The following is a 20,157-nucleotide window of genomic DNA, read 5'->3' on the forward strand; positions in this document are numbered from 1 at the left end:
GAAATTATTAAATTAATATTGTAGGTGGAAAACATGAAACACTGTTAAAAAAATTGAAACATAAATTACATAACTTTTAAAAAAGTATCGATCCTTTTTATAAAAAGTATGGACACTTTCAATATAATAGGTAAACATATGATGTAATAGGTAGCGCTTATATAATGTAATAGGTATCGTTTATATAATGTAATAGGTAGTGGTTATATTGTAAAGTGTCTATCCTTTTTATAAAAGTGTCCATATTTTTTTCACTGTGGAAAACATTAATTTAAGGTTATCTTTTGAGTGAGTTTTAAGATATTAATTTAGTAATTATAGGCGTCTAATGATTTATTTTTTACGTTACGATATATATTATTATTAAATTAAATATTCTAAATAATATTTTATAAAATATCAAAAAATCAAATAATTTTTTGTGCAAATGAAATTATTAAATTAATATTGTAGGTGGAAAACATGAAACACTGTTAAAAAAATTGAAACATAAATTACATAACTTTTAAAAAAAGTATCGATCCTTTTTATAAAAAGTATGGACACTTTCAATATAATAGGTAAAAATATGATGTAATAGGTAGCGCTTATATAATGTAATAGGTATCGTTTATATAATGTAATAGGTAGTGGTTATATTGTAAAGTGTCTATCCTTTTTATAAAAGTGTCCATACTTTTTTCACTGTGGAAAATATTAATTTAAGGTTATCTTTTGAGTGAGTTTTAAGATATTAATTTAGTAATTATAGGCGTCTAATGATTTATTTTTACGTTACGATATATATTATTATTAAATTAAAAATTCTAAATAATATTTTATAAAATATCAAATAATCAAATAATTTTTTGTGCAAATGAAATTATTAAATTAATATTGTAGGTGGAAAACATGAAACACTATTAAAAAAATTGAAACATAAATTACATAACTTTAAAAGAAGTATCGATCCTTTTTATAAAAAGTATGGACACTTTCAATATAATATAATGTAATAGGTAAATTTGCAATACTATCGGTATAAATATACCGGTTTACTTATAAAATAGGTAAATATAAGCGCTACCTATTACATTATATAAGCGCTACCTAGTATGTTATTGTACTTTATAATATTTCCGGTTAAATAATATAACATAACCGGTATAAATTTTAACCGGTCAATTGTTTAACCGATCACGCCATATATTAACCGTTTTTTAGGCGTCGCACCGCATAACTACCCCACATGATCCACCCTGGCCCCAATACAATCCCCATTACCCAATCATCATCAGATCAGGAGAAACCCCCAGCTACGTTTTCTTACACGTCATCGAGACAGGCCGACAACGGTAGCACCAAACAAGACATATAGCTGCCGCCAACTGGACGGTAGGGAGGGCTCAATTGTGGTCCTGACCTCCCGGGCTAGCTATATCTACACACCTCTATAGCGCAAAACATATATGGACCTTGACGATGTGCGTATGTACGTACCCAATCTACCGTCTTTCATTGTTATTGCTTTTCTCTCTCCCACCATATGCTTTAAAACCCTTTCACCAGTACCGTATGAGATGTGCAATTAACCAGCAGTTCATAATGAAACTATATATATTACAAATATATACACAATTCAGAGTCTGTTCTACCTTTTTCGGGTTTCTTGCATTCACATTCCCCATCTCTCTGCATCAAGCTATGATATGGTCCAAACTCAGTAGGTGTTGTCATAGCATCTACCGTCTCCAGGATTATTTTGTATTTTATACATATAGTTAATAGGAAAAAATGGGTTATAACTATTACAAACTTTTCATTCTTTTTTATTTCAACGTAAAACTATAGTCGATAAGAGATTGATTCGATATCTAATTAATTCTTTGTCTCCATAGGGGTAGAGGAGCACTAAATGGTGATGAAAAATAATGGGTTCTCTCATTCTCTCGGTATTGACAAAAGATATCATAATAACCTTTGAATTTGATGTTTGACGTAGAATCATTATAACTACTCATAAGTTGACATTATAAATTAATATAGTTAGTTGATAGTAGATTTAACTATGATAGTGACGTGAACATGACATAAGTTATGTTCAGAGATTGCGACTTTTCAAGAGATGGTAAGTGTTTGAGACTCTTTATGTAAAAATATTTTCTTGAGTTCTAATTACAAAAAGTTTTTTCAAAAACTTTTAAAATACAAAATTAATACATAAAATATATTCAATAAAGATACAATACATTTGGATACAATAATATAAAGTGAATCTTCCTAGCTTACAAAAAAAATCCATACTGATGTACATTAGTGCTACATCGAACACACATGTTCTAATTAATTATTAGAATAGATAAGAACAAATTTTGAAGGAATATAATAATACAAGAGGGTAGAGCAATTTACTTAAACTCGAGATTAAAGTAATGAAACGCTTGCATAAAATATATTTAGTGTTTACCATTACAAGGCTGGCTGGCTTGTCTTGAAAATATAGCTCAAGTTGGGGGAGTAATTTTTCATTTTTTATTGTAAAAAATAAATAAAAAATTATAAATGGAATAATTAGTCAATCATATTCCTAAAAGCATATTCCACTTACAGCGTTGATATGTTCAATCTTTGACAAAATTCAAACTAACCAACGTCACCATAATCAGGTGAGGTGACGGAAGCATCCCCTTGAGTACCTATTGTTATTTTTTCCCCTAATTTCAAGTCTTCGTTCTGATTAATTCAGATCAACTCACGTCACACATCTGATTTTAGTGGGTGAGTTAACCAACAAAATTTTTCTGCATATAACTCAAACTCAAGACCTTATTTAAGCGTTATCAAACTACTTATCAATTGAACCAAGTCTTGTTGGTTGAGTACCTATTATTAATATATGGACATTAATATATGATTAATTTAATATTTATTTCATACAAAATATTTAAATTTTATAAATTGTATAATTTTATCTATTTAAATGATATATATCATATTTAGAATGTAGAGTTTAAGAGATTTAGATATTAGTTTACGTTTAAGATTAAAATAGATAAAGTTATATAAAATAAATATTGCACAGCTATATATCAAATAATTTTTTATATTATAAATATATAAATGTATTTGGGTTCATATAATAATATACTAGCATATAGGGCTTAATATAATACATATAGTTTGCTTGTATTAAAGCTTTGGGGATGGGAATTGTAAATTTTTAAACAAATTAGAAATGATGAAGATGTTGCACTAAAATGGAAGTGGTACCTATCTGTGTATATCAATGAATTGCATCCACCAGATTTAATCAAAATATTTAATTCTTCCCCCTCATAATTTCCCAATGCTTTGATCCCTAACTTTCTACACATTTCAATCTCATCCTAGATTATGACTTTCATTCTGAATTGATCTCAAACATTTGAATATTCTAAATTCACCCCCAAACCATAGCCTTATTTTAAATCAATCTTCAAATTTTTGAACATTCGAATTACGTCCTCAAAATCATTAAAAAGTTAATGGATGAAATTGGAACATTCAAAAGTTTGAGGGCTAATATAGAATGAGGGTCATATTTTGAGGTTGAATTTTAAAAAATAAAAAAATATAGAGATCAATTTAAAATGAGAATCATAATTTACAAATAAAATTAAAATATTAAAAAAATTAAAGGTTAATTTAAAACAAAAACCACAACTTTAAAACATATAATATAATTAACACAATAAATTTTTAACACGTGTCATAAAAATATACATATTATTATAATATTCTTTAATACATGTCATAAACCAATGTATATTATGGATTATCTAGATTAGAATACGGTAATAAGCTCCCACGAGATTATTATTATAATATTCTTCTAATGTTACGTTTTAGAATTTTTAAAAATCACATTAGAAATTTAAATTTAAATATTAAAAATATTTAATATATTTTAATTTATATAAAATTAAACCATGCATTCCACGGAAATACAATTAATTCATTACTACTATTAATATTAACATTATTAATCAAAGACCCTTTTAGCATAAATCCAGAAAGAGACAAGCATTATCAACTACAAAATCACAATTAAAAAAAATGGCCCAATACAATTACGGAAAGGGAAGGGTATTTCACCATAATCTATCGTATTTCAACTCGACCTAATTTTATAACATCGAATTATTATTTTTGAAAATATGAGTTTAGGTCAAGTTTTTCTTTAACTAGAGATAAGGTCAGGCCGAGTTAAGTTTAGATTTAGAGTGAAAAATTCTCGATTTGATCCAAAAATAATAGTATAATTGATCTTTATATATTTAAAGATAATTGATATAATACTCTTGTATCTATATATTTCAATTAGATCACTATTTTATTTAATAAAAATGGGAATATATTATGGTCGAGTGCGGTGTTTTATCTTAAGAATCAAGTTAAATTTTAGATCAGGTGAAACTTCCCTAAATTCGAATTGAGTCAGTGACAAGTGAAAAAAAATATTATATTCAAGTTGAGTTGGGATAAACTAAAAATGATTCAATATGATTCATGACCATCTTTAAATATAATTCTTTTTTTAAATAAAAAATAGAATTAATTATGGTAGAATCATAGGAAGCTCGTGCTCTCGAAAACAGCTGTCTTTATAGGGTTATATACCCCACAAGAACATAGAAATTAATATGCATACCACCCAGGATTATGACAGTGACAAGCCAACATGAACCCAATCAGATACTACACGAGGTCTCTCATTTCTCATCTAAATAATATACTCTCTTCATCACATAATTTGTGTCATATTAACTATACACATAGTTTTAAGAGATATATATATAATCAATAAAAATATAAAATTATATTTAAAAAATAATTGATAGATTTATTTTAGTAAGTGTAAAAAAGTGGGATATATAAGGATAAATAAAGAAATAAAAATGTTGTTGTTTGTTAATTTTTTAATAAGACATTTTAAATAAAATAATTAAAAAATACATCTAGTGGGATAAAAGAAATAATAAATATATAGAGGGAACTTAAGGTTCCATTTCTGTAAGAGTATATATATATAATATAGTATTAAAAATATTATGTATTTATGTTTTTTAAAGAAATATTTGACTAAAAATAACACAAATCAACTTACATCAGTAGTTAAATGAATAGATGTAGTTCTTAGAGGTCATGGATTCGAGTACCAACGATTGTAAGGGTGATTGAACATTCATTGTCAAATGGTTGAGAGTAATTAGAGCAAATACTATTTTGTAATCACCTTTAGCTTAATCAAAAAGAAAAACATTTGACTAAAATTATACTTAACTGGCCAATAAAATTAACAATAATTTATTTTTTAAAATATATTGGATTTCCTTTTTTTTAGATAGAGAATTATGATTCCTTTTAACTTAATGAAAAATAATTTTAGTTTTTTATTATATGATATCAAAATTAATTGTAACGTTTGTTCAAATAATTATTTTGATTTATGACTTCTAGAAGATTTTAGCCTTCAACATTTTAATTTTTTTTTAATAAAATGCATATGTTAGATGAAAAGCTTAGTTGACTAATGATCAACATATATTATTGACATGATATTTCTACATGTACTAAATTATTGACATGATATGTACCATATCCAAGAAGATGACTTAGGACATGATATGTAACCTAAAATGATGTTGTGACATATGCTACATCATTCAAGATGATAATGTGACATTTGCCACTTCATCCATGATGATAATTAACTTAGAGATTAATTTAAAGTAAAAATTATAATTTAAATACATGCAATGTAATTAATTTTTATTATTAAATAAGATAATATTTATGTATTTGGACATATTAGAACAATTGGAAGAAAGTATTATCTTTTGTAATTTAGTGTATATTCAGGGTCAGTTTAACATTGTTTTTGGAAAATGACTTTTAAAAATGTTGGAGAAAAGAACATTTAAAAGTGAATCTCAAAAGTACAGTTTAAATTTTAACTATTTGATATTGTTATCAAAGAGTACTTTTAATAAGATAAAATGTCACTTTTAATATTATATTGTAAATTAAAAATAGATTAATTTAAATTATTTTAAATTTATTAATATTTTAATATATAAAAATATCAAATTAAATTATAAAAATATAAATATAATAAAAACATAAAATAAATTTAAAAGTTTTTTTATTAGGCAAAACGTAATTAGATATAATTAATATATAATTTATAAAAACAATTGAATTTTAAATTTTTTTCTGTATGAAGGAGTGGAGCCCATGCATCATAATAAGGGTAAAAGCATAATTTGCTTCTAAACGGAAATTTAAACAGGAAACATTAAAAAACTCAGTTGTTATGGTTGATTTAAAACCACCGTTGTAAAATGGTTTTACCTTTAAATTTTATCCATTTGGTAATAATTTTGATTTCAAACCTAGGCAGCATTACCAAACGAACCATTACTTTACTAATTAAAATCTATTAATTTCATTAACTAAACATAATAATTACAAATAATTGAACCTAAAATTAATAATTGTTTGGCTTTTCGAAGAAAGTCTCGGACTAAAAACATTCATGCATAAGACTTAGACATTATAAAGTGATTTAGGAAAAAAGAAAGTGGGAAAAAAAGAGGAGGTATTACTGCAGTTCCTAACCTGTGAAGGTTCGAGGGAGGCGCGGCCTTTGGAAAATACAATAACACCGCCAAATAAACCTATTTCCTTCTCTTTCACTCTCTTGTTCCAAGGTCAACAGGTAGTTGAGCTTGCAATGTATATGTGTTCAAATGTCTAGTCTTCAACCCTGATGGCACAGTTTCTGCCTTTGTTTGATTTTTCAACCTCAAATAGCCCTAAATCTCTCCACATTTTTCTTTCTTTCTTGTTAGGCTTCTTCTCTTGATTTTTCCTCCTCACCTTCGTTGTCCACTTCCCCGAAAACAAGTCACAATTGGTGCCGTGTAAGCCATGGATCTTGAGTCATCTGACAGACAAGTGTTGGAAGGAAAACAGATGGGTAATAATGGTAAGCTTCCTTTTTCATACTCTTCATCTTCTCCTCGGAACAAAACACAGCTATCTCCTCTTGGAAACTCCGCACGGGAGCCTCATCAGATTCACGACAACCACCACCAAAGGAGTTCCGACTGGTTAGGCAACACGTACGACGCTGAAGAGGATAAGGAAGAAACCATCACGGCCTCTGCAAGTGAAGCTAATTCTGCAGTCATGGACTCAGATTCAACGCTTGAGCTTAGGACTAGTGCAAGTGACAACATCGATAAAGAACACTTGTTCGACAAAGTAGTCACTCCAAGCGATGTGGGGAAACTCAACCGGCTTGTTATCCCAAAACAACACGCTGAGAAGTATTTCCCGTTCGATTATTCCACGAACGAGAAAGGTCTAGTTTTGAATTTCGAGGACAGAAATGGGAAGCCGTGGAGATTCAGGTACTCTTATTGGAATAGTAGCCAAAGCTATGTTATAACCAAAGGGTGGAGCCGTTTTGTCAAGGATAAGAAACTAGATGCCGGCGATATAGTTTCTTTCCAGAGAGGAGTCGGTGAGTTGGGTAAAGATCGTCTTTTTATTGATTGGAGACGGAGACCTGATGCAGCGGAGACGCAGGTGTCTTTCCTTCCCCATCATCAGCAACACCATTTCCCCTTGCACCGCTCCATCCCATGGAGTCCATTGCTAATGCGACGGCCACCACCTGGAAGAGAAGATCACTTGCACTTGTCACAGATACACCCTCTTAACCAACATAGCTACTACGGAGGTTACGTGGTTTCGGCAGCCCCACAAATGGAAATGGGAATGATGGAGTGGCAACAGCAAGGTGGAGTTGTAGAGCCGGTTGCGTTCGATTCGGTGCCGGTGGTCCCAGGCAAGGCAGCAGCCAAGAGGTTAAGGCTTTTCGGGGTGAACATGGATGTGATATCCACAACTACCTTAGAAAACGCTACAATGGCATCGCAGCCTCTTCAACGCTCTTCATCGTCTCAGCATCCTCTCCAATTAAGGCTCTACAATGGCACCCCACTGTCCCCCTCTGAGTTTCTTAACCCCGACAAAGGGAAGGCTTCCGTGTCCTTGGACTTAGATACCTGACCACAAGCTATATATTTGGCATAAAGTTTCTTCAACACCAAGGATTTAAATTGTGACTGAAACACCATTGCATTTATCGCGTTTTACTTTTGCTCTCTTTTGGTCTAGGTTGTTGTGCTTGTTGGGCACGCCCGCAGGTTTTGCAGGGGATTTTAAAAGGTATAACAGGCACACACACTATCAACTCTCTTGGAAAATGCAGATGCCATCATATGCAAATATAAATTTTTGTAATTCTTTTTGTAGTATAGTTATCTGGTTAGCCTTCACTGCATGCTTTCCATTTTCTTCTTCTCAATATCACAAATATTATGACTGCAAGTTGCATATTGGCTGCCATAATTGATTGAACAGTTTTCTACTTTGTTTACTGCAAATAGCTTGGAATCGTAGACAGAAAAGACCAAAATACAAGATGTGTGAATCAAATCCCGTGCTGGTATAGTACCAAAGAAACAAAACATATTTGCTCTATACCTCCACGAGACTGAAGAAATTAATTAGTTTATCCTTAAAATGGGGTTTCAGAGTTTATCTCTGGTGCTGATATATGGTAATGAACCATATAATTACAAGCTTTCGGGAGAATTTCAGTTTTCTCATAACAACGTTAAGAGAGTATGCATTCAAGTTAATATGTTGATAGCATATATCTCTCCACTTTCTCAACACATCTATATGATAGTTAATGAAGTAAAATTTTCAGACTTTCTCTTCTTAGTTTTCTCATTCTCAAAACCCTAAATGAAAACATTATTTAATAACAGTCGCATTCTTTTATTCCAGTTAGAAAAGACTAGTGAATACTTTTGCACACAGCTTCTTTATTTTATACTATTTTTTTAGTTTGGTTATTGAATTATTTTTGTAATCCCTAAAATTTAGTCCAAACATATTCAAACAAGACATGATTCTTGTTAGGTATGGCTCATAAATATACCGGTAAAGAGGACATGGGATGGAGCGGAGTGAGTGAAGCGAACGCAACGAACATCAACTGTCCTTACGAAGAAAGTCTTGTAGTGGGGTTAGGATTATGTGGGTTTGGTACGGTACAAGGGTTAATTTTGTAATTATGTACCAGGTTTATCTATTATAAATAGAGATGTAACCTAAACCTATGAGATATTGAATAAAACTTCTAGCGCCGCCTAGGCACCGAGGACGTAAGCACAATGTTGAACCTCTTTAAAATTCTTGTGTTCTTTCGTTTTTCTTTACCCGATTCATCAACAATTGGTATCAGATGTCAGGAGCAAAATTCGAAGTTGCGAAATTCGATGGTCAGGGTAACTTCGGATTATGGCAAACAAGGGTGAAGGATCTGTTGGCGCAACAAGGGATCCTGAAGGCTTTGCGACCTACAAAGTCGACGTCAATGGAGGAGGAAGATTGGGAAAAATTGCAACAGCGAGCGGCAGGAACCATACGGTTATGTTTGGTGGACGAGGTTATGTATCACGTCATGCATCTTTCGTATCCAGATGAAATTTGGAAGAAGTTGGAAAGTCAGTTTATGTCGAAATCCTTAACGACTAAACTGTATCTAAAGTAGTGTATGTATGGGTTGAAGATGCAGGACGATCATGATTTGGCGCAACACGTGAATGTCTTCAATCAAATCGTTTCTGATTTGGCTCGGCTTGATGTGAAAATTGAGGATTAAGACAAAGCGATGATTTTATTATGTTTGATGCCTTCCTCTTACGAAAACATGGTGACTACTCTTACATATGGGAAAGAGACTATCAAAGTTGAAGAGATTACTGTAGCCTTGTTGGCTCACAACTAGCGGAAGCAGAATGCAGGGGAAAGCTCTCAAGCTGATAGCTTATATGTCAAGGGTAATCGAGACTGTGGACGGAAGCCAGAGAAGGCAAGGTCTGGGAAGCAGAATTCGAGATCCAAATCCAGGGACAAGAAGACAATTCACTGTTACAAGTGCAAGGAGGCGGGACATATGAAGCGAGACTGTTCGAAGTTGAAAAAGCAGGCTGATGAGAAGCATGATGACTCATCCAAGTCTGTGAATGTGGTCGAGGATGACAATTCTGATTGCAGTGAGGGTGATATGCTCTCTATTTCAACGACTCAATTGACGGATGTTGGATTCTTGATTCTGGATGTTCTTATCACATCACGCCAAATAGGGAATGGTTTTCGACATACAGGTCGGTTAATTCTGGTTCTGTATGTTTGGGTGATGATCGATATTGCAATATTGTTGGTATTGGTGAGGTCAGAATTAAGATGTATGATGGCTCTGTTCGGACGTTGAGTGGTGTTCGACATACCTCTGATTTGAAGAAGAATTTGATTTCTTTGGGCACTTTGTACAAAAATGGTTTTATCCCTAAGGCTGATGAGGATAAGGAAACCATTCGGATTATTAAAGGAGCTTTGACTGTGATGAAAGGAAAGACGACTGCAGGGAATATTTACAGATTGTTAGGGAGTACCGTTGTAGGTGGAGTTCATTTTGTTGAGTCCTGTGATGATACAACCAAACTGTGACATATGCGTCTTGCTCATCTTAGTGAACGTGGTATGGCTGAATTACATAAAAGAAATATGTTACATGGTGTTAAAAGTTGTAAGCTCGACTTTTGCAAGTATTGTGTTCTTGGTAAACATACTAAAGTTTGTTTTAAGACTGCAAAGCACACAACTGAAAGGATTCTTGATTATGTGCATTCTGATGTATGAGGGCCTTCCACGACATCGTCTTTGGGTGGATCTAGGTATTATGTTACCTTTATTGACGGTTTTTCATGGAAAGTTTGGGTGTATTTTTTGAAACAGAAGTCTGATGTTTTTGAGAAGTTCAAGCTGTGGAAAGCTGAGGTAGAAAACCAAACAGAATGAAAAATTAAGTGTTTGCGGTCTGACAATGGTACTGAGTACACAGATTCACAGTTTCTACACTTCTATAAGGAGTATGGGATCAAGAGTCATTTTACAATGCACAAGACACCACAACAGAATGATGTTGCGGAACAGATGAACAAGTCATTGAATAAAAGAGCCAGACGCTTGCGGTTGAATGCGGGGCTTCCCAAACACTTCTGGGTTGAGGCTGTTAACATGGCGTGTTATCTTATCAATAGATCGCCAAGGGCATCATTGGCTGGGAAAGTTTCAGAAGAGGAATGAACTGGTCATGATGTTACTTTTGATCACTTACGGATTTTTGGTTGTCCTGCTTATGTGCATGTATCTACTGATGAGAGATCCAATCTTGATGCAAAATCGAAGGAGTGCATTTTTCTGGGTTACAAGAAAGGTGTCAAAGGATTCAAGTTATGGGACCCAATTGTGGAGAAAATTATGATCAGTAGAGATGTTGTTTTTTATGAACAACCCATGTTACAGCAGAAGAAAGACACGACAGTGGTAGATTTCGAGCAGTTTTTAGTTGAGAAAACAGAAACCTCTCAACCGACTTCTGGTGGTTCCGCTATGGATGATTTGCAGGATTATAGTCTCATGAGAGACAGGGTGAGACGGACTAATATAAAGCCTCCGAACATATTGGGTTTTGAAGACTTGGTCTCTTTTACACTTACTGTTAGCAGTGATGATCTGGTTACTTTTAATGATGCAGTTACTAGTCAGGATAACGACAAGTGGATGACTTTCATGATTGAGGAGATGGAGTCTTTGAATCACAATCGTACATGGGAGTTAGTTCGCCTTTCTGAGGATAAGAAACCAATTGGTTGCAAATGGGTGTATAAGAAGAAACCAACAGTAATAGAAAAAGAGGAGGAGAAGTTCAAGGCTCATTTGGTAGCAAAGGATTTTTCACAATAGAAAGGAGTTGATTATGATGAAATTTTTTCTCATGTGGTCAGGCACACTTCAATCCGAGCAGTACTTGCATTGGTGGCTAGTTTGGATTTGCATTTAGAGCAGATGGATGTAAAAACTGCTTTTCTGCATGGTGATTTAGAGGAGCAAATCTACATACGACAGCTTGAAGGTTTCACTCAACCTGGAAACGAGCATTTAGTTTGCAGATTGAAGAAATCTTTGTATGGGTTATAGCAGTCTCCGAGATAGTGGTACAAACTGTTTGACTCCTATATGATCAAGATTGGCTACAAGCGATGTGAGTATGATTGTTGTGTCTATGTTAAGAGCCTTGATGATGGTTCTTTTATTTTTCTGTTACTATACGTTGATGATATGTTAATTGCTGTGAAGAACATGGATGATGTTATCGGTTTGAAAACTTTATTGAGTCAGGAATTTAATATGAAAGATTTAGGTGCTGCAAAGAAAATTCTTGGAATGGAAATTTGCAGGGACAAAGACTCAAGGAAAATGTGGTTATCTCAACGGGGTTATGTTGAGAAAATGCTAGAAAAGTTTGCGATGAGCAGTGCAAAACCAGTTAGCACTCCATTGGCGAATCACTTTAAGCTCTCATCAGAACAGTGCCCTAAGACATATAAGGAAGCTGAAGATATGGCAAAGGTTTCGTATTCTAATGTTGTTGGTTGCTTGATGTATGCAATGGTATGTACTCGTCCTGATTTAGCTTATGTTGTTAGTCAAGTTTGTAAGTACATGTCTAAACCTGGTAAGCAACATTGGGAAGCAGTCAAGTGGATCTTTCGGTACTTAAAGGGTACTGTGGGACATGGAATTGTTTTTGGTAGTCAGCAGGATAATCATTTGGTTGTAGGATATGTGGATTTAGACTATGCAGGTGACTTGGATAATAGAAGATCTACGACAGGGTATGTCTTTACTCTTGGTGGAGGGCCTATTTGTTGGAAGTCTACTGTACAATCTGTTGTGGCACTATCTACAACTGAAACTGAATACATGGCAGCGGCTGAAGTTGCAAAAGAAACTTTATGGCTTACTGGTCTAGTGAAGGAGTTGGGTGTTCAACAATGTGGAGTTCAATTGCTTTGCGACAATCAAAGTATTATTCACTTGGCTAAGAATCACGTATATCGTGCTAGAACTAAGCATATTGATGTACGTTTTCACAAGATCAGAGAGTTGGTTGCATCTGGAGGGATTTTGTTTCAGAAGGTACATACTAATGAGAATGTCACTGATATGTTCACTAAGCCAGTTACAACAGACAAGTTCAAGCATTGCTTGGACTTGTTGAATGTTTCGAGTTGTTAAAGAAGTAAGGTAACCCAACCCACATTGAATGTCTCCTAAGGGGCAGGATATTTGCCAAGGTGGAGATTTGTTAGGTATGACTGATAAATATACCGGTAAAGAGGACAGGGGATGGAGCGGAGTGAGCGAAGCGAACGCAGCGAACATCAACTGTCCTTACGAAGAAAGTCTCGTAGTGGGGTTACGATTATGTGGGTTGGGTACGGTACAAGGGTTAATTTTGTAATTATGTATCAGGTTTATATATTATAAATAGAGATGTAACCTAAACCTATGAGATATTGAATAAAACTTCTAGCGCCGCCTAGGCACCGAGGACGTAAGCACATTGTTGAACCTCGTTAAAATTCTTGTGTTCTTTCATTTTTCTTTACCCGATTCATCAACAATTCTGATACAACTAAATGTAAACGTGATTGTCAAAATTCAGTTATAACATCTAGACCAACTTTTATGTATTATATATTTTTTTAACAAATTCATCACTGATTTCAAGATTTTTTTTATTTTGGTCAGGAAAATATTACCACCTTTTCACTTTGTTCAACGAACAATTTTTTTTTTGGACAAATTCATCACTAATTTTATGTTTTTTAATTATTTAAAAATATATTGATAAATATTAAATTAGGGCTCCAAATTTTAGTTTATTTTGATTTTCCCTCTCTCATTTTCTATACTTAATCATACTTTGTCTCATCGTTTTTTATGATTAATTGCACTTTGCCCCCTTGAGTTGGAACCATGATTCCATCCCTGTAGTTAGGGATGGTGATGGTTTAGTTCAGACTAGTTTTTTGACCCCGAACACAATTTGAGTATTATACCTCTTTATCCGTCACTTGATCCAGATTTAGATAGGTTCCATCCGACCTGATTTTTAGGCTAGAAATTAATATCCGACATGACAAAAATATTTATATAAAAAATTATTATCTTTATTCATTAAAATAACAACTTAATTAAAAAAATATAAAAATATTATTATAATTATTTTTAAATATATAAAAATAAATATATTAATATCTCTGTTATTAACAGCTCACATTTTTTTAATAAATTAATATCCACTAATAAAATTATAAAATATAATAAATTTCTATATAAACAAATATTTAGATTAAACAAATCAGCACGTCAATTCATTTTTATTTCAGTTGCTCAGCACTCTGACAAGCCACTCCCAAATTTGCGGTGCGGATCGATCTCACTCTTCTGTTTTGTTCACTTACATGGATACTTAGGACAACACAGACACCCTTTGTTATTCACATGTTTACGTGTTCATGTTAGATTGAGCCCCTTTCCTGAAATAACCATAGAAAGAATAGCATCTAGAACCTATGGTGGTAGGTTATGGTGGTACGCTGAAAGTGGCAATCCAACAGAAACAGCAGCAGGAGGCAAAAAAGAGACCCCTCCATTACTGGCATTATTCGCAGGGCTGCTGTTACTGTTTATAAATGCTGCCGATGAAACAAACATCCAACGGGACAGCCGTAACCACATCTAAAATGTATGTCTCTTCTCACTCAAGATCCTAGCGTGCTTATTGCTTATGTAATTAATTACATGATCGGAGATGCTATCATGCAGGAAAAAAAGTACAAAATTAAAGGAGTGGGGGGTAAACTATTAAACAGCACAAGCTTCCATTTCATAATATAATATAATAACTTTCTGTTTATCATGACAAAGCATTAACGGTGACAGTGAAAAGGCAGTGGCAGGCAGCCGATCCCATAAAACAACCGCAGTTATTAAGTACGATTGTCGAACTAAAAGCTGACATAAATGGATCATGAAGTTGCGTGTGTTACAGCTCTGAAATGCCACACATAATGAGTTCCAACTACATTCGTTCAGCAGTCATTAGCTTAGGGATAAAACCCACCACGTAAGCAGATCAAAACGCTTTTGAGATGCAATGGGCTAATTGCGATTAAAACACCCAGTTTAGCATTTTTACAAAGAACCAAGATCTTAAGAATGTTACAAAAGTTGCAAGGATTTAGCTACAATCTTGGGGTGCTTTCCTTCTGCTTCATTAGCTAGCTTTTCTGTCTCGTATTTAGCTCAGAATTGGTCGGCTATACCTTTTTAAGGTTATGACTTTAAATCCATCTTTGAACTAAGTCTGGTTGCTCGCAGATCATGTGTCACTTACTCCCTTACATTTATCACCTATGCACAAGATATACTCCTTCCACCAGCACTTTGATTCATCAACCCCACGATTTATATTCGAGATCCGACACTAAATAACCTCTACACAGCTGCCAAAATCGTGAACATTAGTTATAAGCATATAGTCCTCCGGATACACCAGTATGAAAATGTAAAAGTAAAAGAAGGTAGTGTTGAAACGGAAATCATTTCAGGCTTGAGGTAAAGGAAATAACCTTTATTTTGATCAGCACTTGTCTGGATCCGGTTTCATGTGGAAGCCATGTTCTTGATAATATAAAGCTGTTTTAGCCTCGAGCCATAGTTTCCTATAAAATAAGGCTTCTGGTGGCATTTCATGCTCTGTCGAATGAACTACTTTTGGGTCCTTCCGGGTGACCTGAATCTTGTATGGAGAATAGAAACCTTTCCAGTTAATTGCAATGAATTCAGTAACAAATTATCACCTCATTGGTCTTCTTGAAACTTTAATCGTCATTACTTTGATAAAAGTGCATAACATCCTACTACTTAACATAAGAGCAGATGTCTTATGCATTTTCTGTTGATGTAATACAACTTCCATCATAACCTAGTTAAAGCCATAGGAAGAGACTGTTTACATGTCCTGTAATAGCAAACGACTAATTCATATAGAGGCAGCAAGGGGATCATTATCATTCTATCACAAAAAAAAACTCGTTTATTATTTGATAGAGCATGAAACATCATCAGAAGAATAGTTTATTATATTATATAAACATGCCCAGCGAAAAATACACACACTAAACAGACGCAATCAGGTTGGAATTATTATCATAAGACGAGAACGGGAAAAAGATATCAAGTACCATATCTTATGGTGATCAGCTGCTTGCCTCTTACCATATAAAGTGCACATGTGACATGGTTCGGGACTTCTAGCTCTTTCACCAGCCTGATTTCCGATGACAATATAAAGTTTATTGATTATATTCAGAATTTTATCATATTCATGCTCACTCATTGAACCTAAGCAAATGAATAATTCTGCAGAAGCATCTCCGACAAATATTGGATTGTATTAATCAGTAAGTTAGCATCAAGTTTGGGAGGTGTAGACTTGAGCGGCTCTTGAAATCTTTCAGTTAAATCTGAAGAAACACCATCTCCAGCGGAATGTGAATTCAGGTCAATTTCTGTTGTAGGGAATAAGATGCTAGAATTTTGCCCAGTATGTACAATGTCCATAACACTGTCCAAAGCATTACATGTTGCATCAGCAATACCCTCCATGCCACCAGCAACCTTTTCAAGCCGACTTTCAGGGGCAACATACTCTAACTCTTCCCCAAGATATGGCTCAAGACAGCAAGAATTGACCGCTGAATTTCTAAATGATTTGTAAGGAGTGACATACTCCTCTCTTGAGTCACAGACTTCAGAAGACCAAAACGTTCCTATATCATTGATTTCTTCTTCTGGACATGTGCCCGCTTTATTAGAACCCCTTGATCCATCTTCTCTTGATGAAGAAATAACAGCTAATGCTCCAATATTCTCGGTATACGGAAAGCTATCTCCATGACATTCCTTCTGATGGTAATCAACTTCTTGTTTAGAATTTCCAGGGGCAAACACAGGCGCCAGAGGATTTAAACTGTTACGTGCCACTTTTTCATTCTTAGAATGTTCTAATTTCAGACACACTGAAACTCTGGATGAAGATTGTCCCTTACAATCTTCTGAATTGACAGGGACTGAATCTCTAAGTGGAGAATGATAAGCCTGGGTTCCTTTCCAGCAAGGTGAATCTACATCAGAATCATCACTGTTGGCAGACCATTTGTCATCAGGTATACCTGCTTTCGCACCATGTTGTTCTACTCTCGAGTCTTCATGATCATTGGGACAAGCAATTTGAAGCTTGGATTTTGCCATAATGTAAGGATTTTTAGTCTCATTGTGAACAGGTTCAAGATCTCTCTTTTCACCTTTTTTTGTTGGGACTCGGTCTTGGCAAGCCACGTTGCCTAGAGGACTCCGCATTATATCACTACCAATCATGTCAGGTACAACATGCCCAAAATAGGAATCCGTGTTGCTTACTGTATAAGTGCCACCATAACCATAAGGAACATTCTCCAATGAAACAGGATTAACAATTGGAGCATTGTAACCAGCACCTTATGGTTTGAAAGTTTCAGCTGAATAAGATATACACTCTGGATCAGATGAAACCAGAGTTTCTGGTGCACAAGAAGCAAGACGTGGAAAGCATATCTCATTGTTAATAATAGCTGAATCACAATGACTCAAAGTCGGTAATGGCGCCGAGTATGACAGTTGACTTTGGTTATTTTGAGGTCTTGCAGAAAAGGACACATCCGATGATATTGGATATGATTTTGTTATACATTTGTTCAACAAATTTACTTTTGAATTAGCCGGTCGAAAAACACCAATTTCAGTATGTAATTTATCCACATCTACTGGTCTAAATTGATTATCTTTTCCGACGACCACACAGCCTTTTTCATGCAAAACAGAAAGTGTTTTACTAACAAGTTTTGATCCTTCAATAGCAGTACCTGGACAAAACCGTTAACAGTTTCAGCCCAAATTGCATGGTAGCCAGCAAAAGCATAAATTTATTGAAATATGCTTCTTTTTTAAGTCAACTTAGCACCTACAAGTAACCTTCATTCCATCCAAGAAGAACAAAACCCTGGGATTCATAATTTATATAAACATCTATTTCTTTAGAAGATAAACTCTTAAAGTAACTAAATTTATCAATAATAGAAAATGAATTAATTAGTTAGGTACAGAAACGAAAATGTGCAAGAAATAAAAACTACCTTGCTCAAGAGGTTTATAGCAGGACAACGAAACACCGGTTGCAATCTGATAGTTTTTGCGAGGAACTTCATGTAACCCTTGTTGATTTGTAGCAGTTCCCTGAACTGCACTCTCGGGGCCGACATTGCCTTAGCTTAAGGAAATAGGAGTGAAACGGGTTTGAACTGGAGAATCCACCAACGGGTGGCTTGTGAAACAAGAATTGAGTTCAAAGTCGAGATCATTAACAAAAGGGAAAGTAGTAATTGCAGTAGAGTCAGAGTGATAGGCATAGTGGCCACGGTGACGTTGATCACACAAATTCAGGTAGGGAAAGGGTTGATCAAGACTAGAGGTAGACGAAGGCGCAGAGGCAAGTAAAGGGTCAAAAGATTCATGGACCTTGAAAGGGTTATTGTTGGTGAATGGACAAGCCAAAGGAGACAAACGAGACGAGGATGATGGGATTGAATGCACATTACTGGCTTTACTTCTCTCACTCATCATTCTCCACAAAAGGAACCAAAACCTGTTCCAATTTTCAACATTTATAGACACAAAACAGAACCTAAGTCATATGCCAATAATAAGTTGGCATAATAATCCTATTCCTGGTCTTATAACATAATTTTGAAAAACATTAATGGGTGAACTATTTCATATTTCATACCTTGGAAACTAAAGTTTGAAGCTGAAAGATTTCTTCTTCTTCTTCTTCTTCTTAAATTGTTAGGTTTTTCACCGCAGACATGGGAAGAACAGTGGGAGGCTCTTCATCTTCCATACGACTTTTATTTGAACACAGCTTCTTTAATAAGTCATTGACCAATTATACACTAACACGTAGGGTCATCCCTCGCTCTTTTTCTTATTTCTGATTTTACCCCCTTAACTTTCCCCTTTTTTCCTTTTTAAATCTATAATTTAATTTTGTACCCATTTTATCTTACTACCAATGCATAGAATAATAATTACTTTTAAACTACAAAAATGGCGTTTAATTAATTTCTCAAAAGAGAAATAAATATTGTGATTTTATGTAAATAGGAAGAGATGGGGGATTCAAATGTAATTAACACCAAAAAATGGGGCATATTGCATTTTCCAGTAGATAATAGAATAATTGTTGGCTTTCTTGGAAACTGGAAACGTGAAAGAACCACTGAACCAAACAATAAAAGGAGGGAGAAAGAAAGAAAGAATCGCGCAGATCAAATTATCAATTATCAAATCAATTTTTATTTAAAATTATTTAATACTCTGTGTCTTAATATTTTTTGTTATAAAACTTCATTATTACAGTGTCCTCTAGCCATTATAGTTTTTTTAATTGTTTTTTTGTAGTGTAATGCATGAATATTATTAAATTAATTAATTATATTTTGGAGGGATTAAAAAATTTCAATTATTGGTATAAGATAATTTATACTGATATATTTATACGAATAGACGTATCACCTAACAAAGTGCACATGAAACATGCCTTTGACACTTGTAACTTTGTAACAACTTTGATTGATATGGAATAATATTAGGAGCGTGTTTGACTTTTGGAATGTAAAATTGTTTTTAAAAATAAGATTTTTAGAATATAATATTACTTATAGTCTCTGTTTTGAAAATCGGATCGGATCGGTCGGTTCAACCGGTTTAATCGGAAATCGTTGCTTAGTCCGGTTCAATCTAAACCGGTTGAATCGTTATTAGTGAACCGATCAGAACTGCTGAACCGTTCGAACCGGACCGGCTGAAAACCAGAAAAAACCGGGATTTTTGTTTTTTAAAAAAAAAATTAAACCAAATAACATCGTTTGTTAAACGAGCCAAGTCGAACTCGAGTATTGCTGAGCTCGACTCGAACTTGAAAACTTTAAAAGTAAGCTCAACTCAACTCAAACTCACAAGCTAAAAGTTTTCAAGTTC

The 20,157-nt window shown here is 33.9% G+C and overlaps 2 protein-coding genes across 5 annotated transcripts; one reads left to right on the top strand and one right to left on the bottom strand.

The window, feature by feature from the left end:
- Window positions 1-6,849: 6,849 nt before the first annotated feature.
- LOC120155244 (B3 domain-containing transcription factor NGA1-like) lies at window positions 6,850-8,142 on the top strand. The gene has a single exon (XM_039166817.1). It carries the CDS (start codon window positions 6,952-6,954, stop codon window positions 8,098-8,100), a length of 1,149 nt encoding a protein of 382 aa, XP_039022748.1. The 5' UTR covers window positions 6,850-6,951; the 3' UTR covers window positions 8,101-8,142.
- Window positions 8,143-16,271: 8,129 nt separating this feature from the next.
- LOC120155346 lies at window positions 16,272-19,000 on the bottom strand. 4 transcript variants are annotated; one of them, XM_039166916.1, is made up of 4 exons: window positions 18,905-19,000; window positions 18,420-18,763; window positions 18,255-18,359; window positions 16,272-17,984 (listed from the first exon to the last, which is right to left on the bottom strand). In XM_039166916.1, exons 2-4 carry the CDS (start codon window positions 18,739-18,741, stop codon window positions 17,581-17,583), a joined length of 831 nt encoding a protein of 276 aa, XP_039022847.1. In that variant the 5' UTR covers window positions 18,742-18,763; window positions 18,905-19,000; the 3' UTR covers window positions 16,272-17,580. The 4 variants fall into 4 exon arrangements, with proteins under 4 accessions (XP_039022847.1, XP_039022848.1, XP_039022846.1 ...); XM_039166917.1 differs by having other exon boundaries at window positions 18,420-18,766; window positions 18,905-18,976; XM_039166915.1 differs by having other exon boundaries at window positions 16,272-17,600; window positions 18,255-18,763.
- Window positions 19,001-20,157: the final 1,157 nt, after the last annotated feature.

The sequence above is a fragment of the Hibiscus syriacus genome, unplaced genomic scaffold (assembly GCF_006381635.1).
Source record: "Hibiscus syriacus cultivar Baekdansim isolate YM2019G1 unplaced genomic scaffold, ASM638163v2 tig00111166_pilon, whole genome shotgun sequence".
NCBI lineage: Eukaryota > Viridiplantae > Streptophyta > Magnoliopsida > Malvales > Malvaceae > Hibiscus > Hibiscus syriacus.

Excerpts from the sequence above, each read along its gene's own strand:
- LOC120155244 (XM_039166817.1), top strand. The coding sequence starts at position 6,952 with ATGGATCTTGAGTCATCTGACAGACAAGTGTTGGAAGGAAAACAGATG.
- LOC120155346 (XM_039166915.1), bottom strand. The coding sequence starts at position 17,460 with ATGATTGGTAGTGATATAATGCGGAGTCCTCTAGGCAACGTGGCTTGC.